Below are 12156 nucleotides of genomic sequence, written 5' to 3'. Positions count from 1 at the left end.
TAGTGAACATGGTGTTAGTGGGGAACATGGTGTTAGTGGTGAACATTGTTTTAGTGGTGAACATGGTGTTTGTGGGGAACATGGTGTTAGTGGTGAACATGGTGTTAGTGGTGAACATGGTGTTAGTGGTGAACATGGTGTTAGTGGTGAACATTGTTTTAGTGGTGAACATGGTGTTTGTAGTGAACATGGTGTTAGTGGGGAACATGGTGTTAGTGGTGAACATTGTTTTAGTGGTGAACATGGTGTTTGTGGGGAACATGGTGTTAGTGGTGAACATGGTGTTAGTGGTGAACATGGTGTTAGTGGTGAACATGGTGTTAGTGGTGAACATTGTTTTAGTGGTGAACATGGTGTTTGTGGTGAACATGGTGTTAGTGGTGAACATGGTGTTAGTGGTGAACATTGTTTTAGTGGTGAACATGGTGCTAGTTGGGAACATGGTGTTAGTGGTGAACATGGTGTTAGTGGTGAACATGGTGTTAGTTGGGAACATGGTGTTAGTGGTGAACATGGTGTTAGTGGTGAACATGGTGTTTGTAGTGAACATGGTGTTAGTGGTGAACATGGTGTTTGTAGTGAACATGGTGTTTGTAGTGAACATGGTGTTAGTGGTGAACATGGTGTTAGTTGGGAACATGGTGTTAGTGGTGAACATGGTGTTAGTGGTGAACATGGTGTTTGTAGTGAACATGGTGTTAGTGGTGAACATGGTGTTTGTGGTGAACATGGTGTTAGTGGTGAACATGGTGTTAGTGGTGAACATGGTGTTAGTTGGGAACATGGTGTTAGTGGTGAACATGGCGTTAGTGGTGAACATGGTGTTTGTAGTGAACATGGTGTTAGTGGTGAACATGGTGTTTGTAGTGAACATGGTGTTTGTAGTGAACATAGTGTTAGTGGTGAACATGGTGTTAGTGGTGAACATGGTGTTAGTGGTGAACATGGTGTTAGTGGTGAACATGGTGTTTGTAGTGAACATGGTGTTTGTAGTGAACATGGTGTTAGTGGTGAACATGGTGTTAGTTGGGAACATGGTGTTAGTGGTGAACATTGTTTTAGTGGTGAACATGGTGTTAGTGGTGAACATGGTGTTTGTAGTGAGCATGGTGTTAGTGGTGAACATGGTGTTAGTTGGGAACATGGTGTTAGTGGTGAACATGGTGTTAGTTGGGAACATGGTGTTAGTGGTGAACATGGTGTTAGTTGGGAACATGGTGTTAGTGGTGAACATTGTTTTAGTGGTGAACATGGTGTTAGTGGTGAACATGGTGTTAGTGGTGAACATGGTGTTTGTAGTGAACATGGTGTTAGTGGTGAACATGGTGTAGTGAGTGTCGGTATGTTGGCAGGGACTAAATATACAGCTAAAGTACAATGACAACCGCAATGAAGCGAAGCCTACCCGCTTTGCAGATCCACTCAAGGTATCCGTTCAACTCCCGTTCTATTTGTTGTTGTCTACGTAGCTTGAAGAACGCTCTACGGTTTTCTACTCTTTCTCTCTCTTTGGCAAATTCTCTGGAAGAAGGAAAGAATTTTGTGTCACATATGTCTTCATATTATCAGCAGCCTTTCTCATAACTGAGTGTGTGAGTGAATGCTGCTTTATGCTACATTCATCAATATTTCCGGCTATATCACAGCAGTCTATATCTAATAAAGTCTGCAACTGTAGTGAGCAATAAGTCCACAACATCGGACACAATGACTTGCAAAGAAAACATTAAATTCACTAAGCTTGACCACCCTTTCCTCTACAGTTGGTTCTTATAACTAGCATTGTGTAATATTGCACAGAGCTGCCAAATACAAGTTTGTCCATTGGTTTTCAAACCTTCCTTTGTGATGTGATAATTGCTAATTGACGTTTGTTTTTATGATCCAGTCCAATATTGCAGATTCTTCAGAGCCCCCCCACCATCACCCTACCTCACCCCACACAACCTAACCACCCCACCATAACCCTACCCCACCCCACACTACCCAACCACCCCACCCCACACAACCCAACCACACCACAATCACCCTCACCCTACCCCACACAACCCAACCCAACCACCCAATCACATCGAACACAACACAACCACCCTACCATCACCCTACCCCACCCCACACAACCCAACCACCCAACACATTCCTACCACTCCACCCTCACCCTACCCAACCCCACACAACCCAACCACCACACCCCGCACAACCCAACCACCCAACACATCCCTACCACTCCACCCTCACCTTACCCCACCCCACAAAGCCCAACCATGACAAGTCATCAAACATGTATTTGTCCTGTGTGCAATATTGAACAATATTCTCTATGTATGGTATAATGGCAGTACTCAGATAATAGAGATGACACAATGTGACCTTGAATTTAAACAAACATGGAAGCAATTCCCCATCTAGAGAGGGGAAACGGTATGTGTCAGTCAGCAGATACAAAGGTTGTGCTCGTAGTAATGAATACAACTTGAATAGTATCCATTACTAACGGGATCTGACGGTATTACAAGTATCATTTAGGGAGATCTTTGAATAATTTATTCACATACATACACAGATCAAAATGGATTCCCTTTCATGAGTGATGTTTATGAATTGTGAAACTGTTTCTGAATTTAATGGCATTACATTCAGTGTATAGAGGCTTTCAGTTGGTCCAACCTTACGGCTTGGAGACAAAGTGGTTGGGGACATTTGGTATTACATTCAGTGTATAGAGGCTTTCAGTTGGTCCAACCTTACAGCTTGGAGACAAAGTGGTTGGGGACATTTGGCATTACATTCAGTGTATAGAGGCTTTCAGTTGGTCCAACCTTACAGCTTGGAGACAAAGTGGTTGGGGACATTTGGCATTACATTCAGTGTATAGAGGCTTTCAGTTGGTCCAACCTTACAGCTTGGAGACAAAGTGGTTGGGGACATTTGGCATTACATTCAGTGTATAGAGGCTTTCAGTTGGTCCAACCTTACAGCTTGGAGACAAAGTGGTTGGGGACATTTGGTATTACATTCAGTGTATAGAGGCTTTCAGTTGGTCCAACCTTACAGCTTGGAGACAAAGTGGTTGGGGACATTTGGCATTACATTCAGTGTATAGAGGCTTTCAGTTGGTCCAACCTTACAGCTTGGAGACAAAGTGGTTGGGGACATTTGGCATTACATTCAGTGTATAGAGGCTTTCAGTTGGTCCAACCTTACAGCTTGGAGACAAAGTGGTTGGGGACATTTGGAATGAATGAGGCCTGCAGGTCATGTGATGCTAGTGATGTAAACAAGCTTGAGTATTGATCGTAGGTCTAACACTGCTTCTATTTGCTGACTTGCATGGAGGATGGAGCATCCAACACTCCGCTGCTGCTTCTGCTGCTGCTGCAGTAGTATTGATTGCTGGATATCGATCCATGTTCAAAATTAGCAAAATCGGTCCATCGCACGTCTTGGAATGAATGGCTCACTGAAAGGCTTTGACTCTTTTTTTTATCTCTACACTCGTAAACGGCTGAAGTGACCCACTTCATCGCTATATTTACATAATTACATCCTAGTCTTGGACCACAGAGATTCATGTAAGATTGCAGAAGGCAGTCATTGCTAATTGCTCGTCAATTTCAGGCAGGGACCTTCTTTTGATAAACACAAGGGTCACGAACAAGTTGTCAACAACAAGGGTCATCAACAGGCGTCAACAACAAGGGCTATCAACAGGCGTCAACAACAAGGGCTATCAACAGGGGTCAACAACAAGGGTCATCAACAGGGGTCAACAACAAGGGCTATCAACAGGGGTCAACAACAAGGGTCATCAACAGGGGTCAACAACAAGGGTCATCAACAGGGGTCAACAACAAGGGATATCAACAGGGGTCAACAACAAGGGCTATCAACAGGGGTCAACAACAAGGGCTATCAACAGGGGTCAACAACAAGGGTCATCAACAGGGGTCAACAACAAGGGTCATCAACAGGGGTCAACAACAAGGGCTATCAACAGGCGTCAACAACAAGGGCTATCAACAGGGGTCAACAACAAGGGTCATCAACAGGGGTCAACAACAAGGGCTATCAACAGGGGTCAACAACAAGGGTCATCAACAGGGGTCAACAACAAGGGTCATCAACAGGGGTCAACAACAAGGGCTATCAACAGGGGTCAACAACAAGGGCTATCAACAGGGGTCAACAACAAGGGTCATCAACAGGGGTCAACAACAAGGGTCATCAACAGGGGTTAACAACAAGGGCTATCAACAGGGGTCAACAACAAGGGTCATCAACAGGGGTCAACAACAAGGGCTATCAACAGGGGTCAACAACAAGGGCTATCAACAGGGGTCAACAACAAGGGTCATCAACAGGGGTCAACAACAAGGGTCATCAACAGGGGTTAACAACAAGGGCTATCAACAGGGGTCAACAACAAGGGTCATCAACAGGGGTTAACAACAAGGGTCATCAACAGGGGTTAACAACAAGGGTCATCAACAGGGGTTAACAACAAGGGGCATCAACAGGGGTTAACAACAAGGGGCATCAACAGGGGTTAACAACAGGGGTCAACAACAAGGGGCATCAACAGGGGTTAACAACATGGGTCAACAACAGGGGGCATCAACAGGGGTCACCACAGGGGTCATCAACAGGGGTTAACAACAAGGGTCAACAACAGGGGTCAACAACAGGGGTCACCACAGGGGTCAACAACAAGGGTCATCAACAGTGGTTAACAACCAGGGTCAACAACAGGGGTCATCACAGGGGTCTACACAGGGGACATCAACAGGGGTCAACATCAAGGGACATCAACAGGGGTCACCACAGGGGTCTACACAGGGGTCATCAACAGGGGTCAACAACAAGGGACATCAACAGGGGTCACCACAGGGGTCATCAACAGGGGGCACCACAGGGGTCATCAACAGGGGTCAACAACAGGGTCATCAACAGGGGTCATCAACCGGGGCCATCACCATGTTGTCAACACTTGGCTGAAGGAAATATTCCCTGGTTGCAAACTATCACACACAGCTATCAGCAGATTAAAATAGAACCTTCAGAAACATCTCCAAAACATGTCCAAAATAGTTTTATATGCAATCATGAAGTTTTTCAGACATCAAGTGCCACAGGGTCATTTCCGACCATTCTTCTTAGCAATTCTGACCATACATGACTGCCTTTCACCTTGTCATGTTCCACAACAACATGATCTAGCATCACATACCCAAATTTACCAGTAACGCTCCCTTTTGTTTGTTTTAAAATGACAACCTATTTTTAAGTTAGTGCAGAATCAATATGACAAGACTGTATGGCATCAATGTTAATTAAAAACTGCAAATGGATTAATCCAGTGTTTAAAATACCCACCCGCCTGACAGACTGAAATGGTCTATTTTGCTGATGGATGGTCAGTTTTGAAAAGTTGCATGCCCGATGGTCAGGCTATTCCCTAAATTACCTAAGCACCTAGTTTTAATACAGTGAAAGAGGTAAATTAACTGTAAACATTAATCACATTATTCAGTCACTTCTGCGTATGTTGATATCAAGTTTCTGTTCTCATACCATGCTTATGTTTATCCTTTTGTTACTTCTGTTCATCAGTCTAGGAAATTCTGGGATGGAAACATTTTATCTGGTCTGGTAACTTTGCAAAGTTGCCACTCCAGTTGTCAGACTGATATTTTGGGCAATGTTATTCACAAACTTGAGCAAACTCAAAGGATGATGTATTCAAGTTGTTAAAATGAATTATCTCATGGCGAACAGGCGTTTAGATTCCATTTCTATTCAGCCATCCAACCAAGATAGAACTGATATGATCAAAAGGAACATAACAATGGCTCCTACGAATCATTACAATATCGACTTCTCTGCCTCTATTTGAGGATTTGAAAAACCAAACATACATCAATCACCACATATAATGGTATACAGATATTTTATGAGTTGTTTTCCTTTTCAGTTCATGGTAGAATTTGTACTAATCTATACACACAGTGACTATATTTACCTATCATCAAAAGAACATTGCTTCTTGCAGTTCACAAGATTGTTTTCATCTACTATGTACTCCTATTCCCAAAGCTTCTGATGTTTGGTAACATCTATGTACATCATCATAACGACACATAGTTATGATGATTGTTCTCATCTACTATGTACTCCTATTCTCAAAGCTTCTGATGTTTGGTAACATCTATGTACATCATCATAACGACACATAGTTATGATGATTGTGTCATAACTAAAAGCAACAAAAGGTCAAAAGTGGGCAAGCTGGAAAACTACAAAGACATATTGAACGTTATAGGGCATGAAATTTGCCAAAATAATTCCTCTAAGCCTTATGTCTCCTGGTAGACTGAACACTAGAGATGGCCTTGAAGGGTATTGCTGTGTGGTGTGGGTGTGAAAGGTGTGACCTGTATACAGTGTTGATAAAAGATGAAAACATAATACCTACCCACTGAGGACTCCCAGTACTAGATTCAACATGAAGAATGATCCTAGGACGATTAGAGGTATAAAATATAAAAAGTTGAAAGTGCTCCCTAAGGCATCATTTGTCTGAAAAAGAAAATAACATCATTATTATTTGGAAACATATAAGTAAAAAGTTCAACAGTCACTGGAATGTCATTAACTGAAGGGGAGCACAGAATCTAGGTATCTGAAGTTGTATGTCGACAAAACGTATCATCATCTTGCTGAGGCCGGAGCATTGACTTACAGGAAATATTGAGATAACTGAGTTGAAATTAAAATGGGCCTCACACTTTGTAACCATCAGGGGAATCAAACCCAGGTCTTCAACATGATGAGCGAACGCTTTAACCACTAGGCTACCCCATTGCCCCTTATTGGTTGGAATAGGGATGGAAACAAAACAATGTAAACTATTCCATCTTCTGAGATGTCAATATCAGTGAAAAGCCAACTCCTGTGACTGTATCTGTAGAGAATATTTGTGGTTATACATGTAACAATTCAAGACCAATGTTCAGACAACATGGGTTACTTACATAGTACAAAACTGTGGTCCATCCTTCCATTGTTATGCACTGGAACACCGTCAGCATGGCATAGCCAATGTTATCAAAGCTGGTGATTCCAAAGTTGGGGCCCTGCCAGCCTTCTTTACACTCAGATATATTTAATTGGCACTTAAAACCTCCCGCAGAATTGGGATTTTTTGCACACGGTCGTATATCAGGTTCATCCCCATAATCAATGTCACCTGGAAGAAAAATTAAAATGTAAGTTTACAACTTATGAAATATCAGAAAATTGTAAATCATCCATTACAAGTTAATTACAATAAAACTGACATCGGCCAGCATTATGTTGATATTGGCAGATAAAAAAATATGTTAAATTGTCATGGACAGTTAAATAAAACAAATTGAAAATATTTGCATATTATATATATATATATAGGAGTATGTTTGCCTCAAATGTGCCAAAATAATATGACATGCTCCATATATCAACAACAATACATTCTTGCTACTTTGATTATCATTTTAATTCCATATAACAGCAATGGCTGCAATATCCATGACATGACTGCCCAGATAATGTCATGATAAGACGCTTTCATATTAAAGAATTCTTGCAAAGTAGGATTACTTGTCGTGTTTTACTATTGGAATTTTCATCTGTCTTGATGCAATAATGAACATTTCAAAGCAGTTGTTGGACAATAGAATTGATGGTCAAACTGTCTGGTCCGAGAGCCTGTAAAGTATGTCTATCATTAACCTGACAGCCTACAAAGCACGCTAATCCTTATCCAGACTCTTTCCTGGAATCCCAACTGGTTGAGGTCATCTGAGTTTACCACAAGTATTCTGACAGGCTTACAACCATTTCATCACATGGGCAATACGACAATTCTGTCCATTACAGTAACTATGTTGGAACTAGAGCTTCAGCAAATGCCCTTCCACAAAGGTAAGTGATACAAATATAAAACTTGAAGCTATGAAATTTTGAAGTCGCACTGAGAATTGGCATCAAAGGGCATCTAATTTGCCATTCAAAAAGTGTCAGTTGGTCTCATGGAGTTCTGGTCGATGACACAACCGCCAACTGGAATCCTGGTGGATTTACTGTGGAATAAGAACTTTCTTCTCTTCCCAATTCTAGGTGGCTTGGTTTAGATGGCCTGCCATCTTTAATAATGTGTCCATCAATAACCAGCTGCAGATAACAATCTCTTCCTACAGAACAACCAATTCTGGAAGTTGGTGTCACTTCACATTTCTTCCAATTTACTACCAACAGGCTGTGAAAAAATTATTGATTTGCCACTTATTACAAGGAGATAACCTATATTAACCATCCTTATGACAGCTCACTTTTGTTGTCAAGGATGTGTCTATTGTAATGACATATATGACAAAAGTGACCCTTGACATAACAAAATGCACAGAAAATGTTCATCTGTTTAAATCTAAAAGTCTGGATGTTTATTCAGCTGGGTAAAACCCAAATTTATTCATAATTGATTTTTAGTCAGAAGATAAATTATTGATAGAAATAATCTGTTTATCTTTGAACAGAACATAATAATACTTGATTTTGTGAAATTTCAACATGACTAAGCTTTCTAAATATGGTTTTATTGTCTTAAATGAATCATTGAAGAAATGTTTTCCAAGAAAGAATTAATATTTGCTTATCTATATTAATGTAGTTTTATACCTTGTACATTAGATGAATGTGCTACCATTACATGAAGTACTAAACAATTCTAATACCTACCTAACGTTCTACCAAATTTGTTTTTGAAACAAGCGTTGTGGAAAGCACCCGAATAGAACTCCAGGCCGACGATTGCGAAGATGATGATGGCAAAAAGCACCAATAAACACACTTGTAGCAGTGGAGCCATAGCCCGAATGATGGATTTCAACACCACCTGCAAACCTGGAATATACAGTCATAGGTTTCAATATGGACACTCATTTCAATGAAATTATTCACAAATTAGTCACTATGAAGTATGACAACTTACTTTTGTTTTATATGAACATTACAAATTTCATAAGGAAAAGTGTTTTATACAGATGACATGGGTCTATTACAATTTGAAATTAACATTTTCAAAAACATTAAAAAATTTAAAATATGTTACAATATTAAAGAAAGATTGAAAATCATAACGACATGTGGTATATAAACAGAACTGCTTTTAAAAGACAAGGAATAACAGAAATATAAAAATGTTTGTGTGATACACATACATTCAAGGCAGACACATACAAATAATACTCTGTCAATGCTGTGTAGTTTGAATTTTTGAAACACATTATGAAGAGATCATCACACGTAGAACAGGTTAATTGGTAAAGAGTTTCTTTTTTCTAAAAAAACATGGAGTTAGGAAGGAACAATTTGTTAGGAACTAGATGGCCCGTGTGTTTATCAAACTCCATGCTTGAAATGTAATTGTAATTGCAGAAGATAAAAAAATAACATTGTATGTCCAATACTGGCTTCGAGAGTGCACTGGTGTCAGTATCTAGAATTGAGAACTTCAATCTGTCATGAGTACATGTGTATAGTGAAGGTGATGGTTTAGATGATGTATCTTGGTTAACTAATCAGTGAATCTTTTACAAAACATTGACAGAGAATGTTCATATTCTTGTCTCGTGTATTAAAAGTCAATTTTAGTCAAACATTTAAGCCATCAATATATGCTTCTTGCACAATTACAAGTAAATTATGAACATCTTAAAAAGTATATATATATATATATATATATATTTATTTATATATGCTTACATCTCGATAGAAATGTTGACATAAGTATGGATATATGAAATATTACATTGTAAATGCATTTCATAATTAAAACTAGTGGTTTAATAAAAAAACATCACATATAACTATGATAGATCAGGAAAAAATCATGCATCAAAATGTGTTACAAAACTGAAACATGTTTAAAAACATAACATAAATAAGCATGCTTCCAAATACTAATTACATTGATAAGTGATTTACCAAACACAATAGCTAACAATGGCTTGAAACTGAGACACAGCACACTGGAGATGAGTGATGTAATGACAGACACATGATTGACAGGTGGTGGCATGCATTTCCCCCCTCCCCATATCAGAGAAATTAGCCACAATGTCAGCCACATGCACGGAAATGATCTCCTCTACCCCGTCTCAAACAACAATTTGGAGGAAACTTTATGCCAATTTGCTGGGATTTTGAATCTAACCTTTTGCTTTCATAAGACTAAGAAACAGAATTAAAGCAGTTCGTTCATATTTGCCCCCAAAAGATGACAATTTACAATTATTCTTTTCCAGATCCTTTGCAAATTGTTAAACCATCTAATTATTTGATAGAAATGTGGAAAAGAAAGGATTTTGATTTCAAAAGAACAAGTGTCATCTAGTCCAGAAGGTAAATGTTTCAGTGTGTTTCATGTAGGAGACGGTAGATGATGTGTGGAGATCATGACTAGCTGCTGCCACCTGAATGATAGACACAATGAGCACCGCCACATTGGTGACCAGGCCACTTGGCACCGACCACAGAGGGTACATACTGGGAATCCCAGACACTAGTTTGAGGGGTCGGAGAACCCTAACGGCTCGGAGGGTACGCAGGTTGAAGGTCGTGGACCCCATCGAACTGAAGTATGTCAGCAGGCTGCAGGACGATCAGAGATCATATCAGGTGATAGTTGGATTGTTTGGTGGGAGACAGTTGCAGGAGCGGTGGATTGAGATGTTTTGGTGGGAGACAGATGCAGGAGCGGTGGATGGAGATGGGTTGGTGGTGGACAGATGCAGAAGCGATGGATTGAGATGGGTTGGTGGGAGATAGATGCAGGAGCAGCGGATGGAGATGGGTTGGTGGTGGACAGATGTAGGTGCGGTGGATGGAGATGGGTTGGTGGTGGACAGATGTAGGAGCGGTGGATGGAGATGGGTTGGTGGTGGACAGATGCAGGAGCGGTGGATGGAGATGGGTTGGTGGGAGACAGATGCAGGAGTGGTGGATGGAGATGGGTTGGTGGGAGACAGATGCAGGAGCGGTGGATGGAGATGGGTTGATGGTGGACAGATGCAGGAGCGGTTGATTGAGATGGGTTGGTGGGAGATAGATGCTGGAGCGGTGGATGGAGATGGGTTGGTTGTGGACAGATGCAGGAGCGGTTGATGGAGATGGGTTGGTGGTGGACAGATGCAGGAGCGATGGATGGAGATGGGTTGGTGGTGGACAGATGCAGGAGCAGTTGATGGAGATGGGTTGGTCGTGGACAGATGCAGGAGCGGTTGATGGAGATGTGTTGGTGGGAGACAGATGTAGGAGAGGTGGATGGAGATCGGTTGGTGGGAGACAGATGTAGGAGCGGTGGATGGAGATGGGTTGGCGGTGGACAGATGCAGGAGCGGTTGATGGAGATGGGTTGGTGGTGGACAGATGCAGGAGCGGTTGATGGAGATGGGTTGGTGGTGGACAGATGCAGGAGCGGTTGATGGAGATGGGTTGGTGGTGGACAGATGCAGGAGCGGTTGATTGAGATGGGTTGGTGGGAGATAGATGCAGGAGCAGTGGATGGAGATGGGTTGTGGGTAGAGTCACAAGGTAAACAAACAGAGGATGGGTTGTGGGTAGAGTCACAAGGTAAACAAACAGAGGATGGATTGTGGGTAGAGTCACAAGGTAAACAAACAGAGGATGGGTTGTGGGTAGAGTCACAAGGTAAACAAACAGAGGATGAATTGTGGGTAGAGTCACAAGGTAAACAAACAGAGGATGGATTGTGGGTAGAGTCATAAGGTAAACAAACAGAGGATGAATTGTGGATAGAGTCACAAGGTAAACAAACAGAGGATGAATTGTGGATAGAGTCACAAGGTAAACAAACAGAGGATGGATTGTGGGAAGAGTCACAAGGTAAACAAACAGAGGATGGGTTGTGGGTTGAGTCACAAGGAGGTAAAAAGGAAGAAGGAAGGACAGACAGATCTACAGACAGATAAGGATGACCATGTTGAATATAAGATCGTCATGGTGAAAGTGACAACCCATCTGATGACAATGATAACCAATATGGTGATACGCATAACAGTCTAAATGCCACTCCTGTGTACAACCCACGGCTTACAT

General features: G+C 41.3%; 1 protein-coding gene across 35 annotated transcripts in view; it reads right to left on the bottom strand.

Moving 5' to 3' along the window:
• Positions 1-12156, bottom strand: part of LOC139459502 (voltage-dependent calcium channel type A subunit alpha-1-like) — a 415048-nt gene that overhangs the window by 83800 nt on the left and 319092 nt on the right. For 33 of the 35 annotated variants that reach the window (XM_071240977.1, XM_071240991.1, XM_071240992.1 and 30 more), the window contains 4 exons: positions 8776-8940; positions 7032-7246; positions 6473-6576; positions 1406-1521 (listed from right to left, as the gene is read on the bottom strand). In XM_071240977.1, the coding sequence (XP_071097078.1) occupies positions 1406-1521; positions 6473-6576; positions 7032-7246; positions 8776-8940 (600 nt within the window). Of the gene's footprint in view, positions 1-1405; positions 1522-6472; positions 6577-7031; positions 7247-8775; positions 8941-10585; positions 10690-12156 lie in introns of all 35 variants that reach the window. The other 2 variants (XM_071240958.1, XM_071240993.1) reach the window with 1 other exon arrangement.

This window comes from Haliotis cracherodii, unplaced genomic scaffold (assembly GCF_022045235.1).
Source record: "Haliotis cracherodii isolate W230 unplaced genomic scaffold, xgHalCrac1.p SCAF_13, whole genome shotgun sequence".
In the NCBI taxonomy this organism is placed as follows: domain Eukaryota; kingdom Metazoa; phylum Mollusca; class Gastropoda; order Lepetellida; family Haliotidae; genus Haliotis; species Haliotis cracherodii.
The sequence above is the reverse complement of the archived record's forward strand: the minus strand, read 5'-3'. Positions and strand labels throughout refer to the sequence as shown.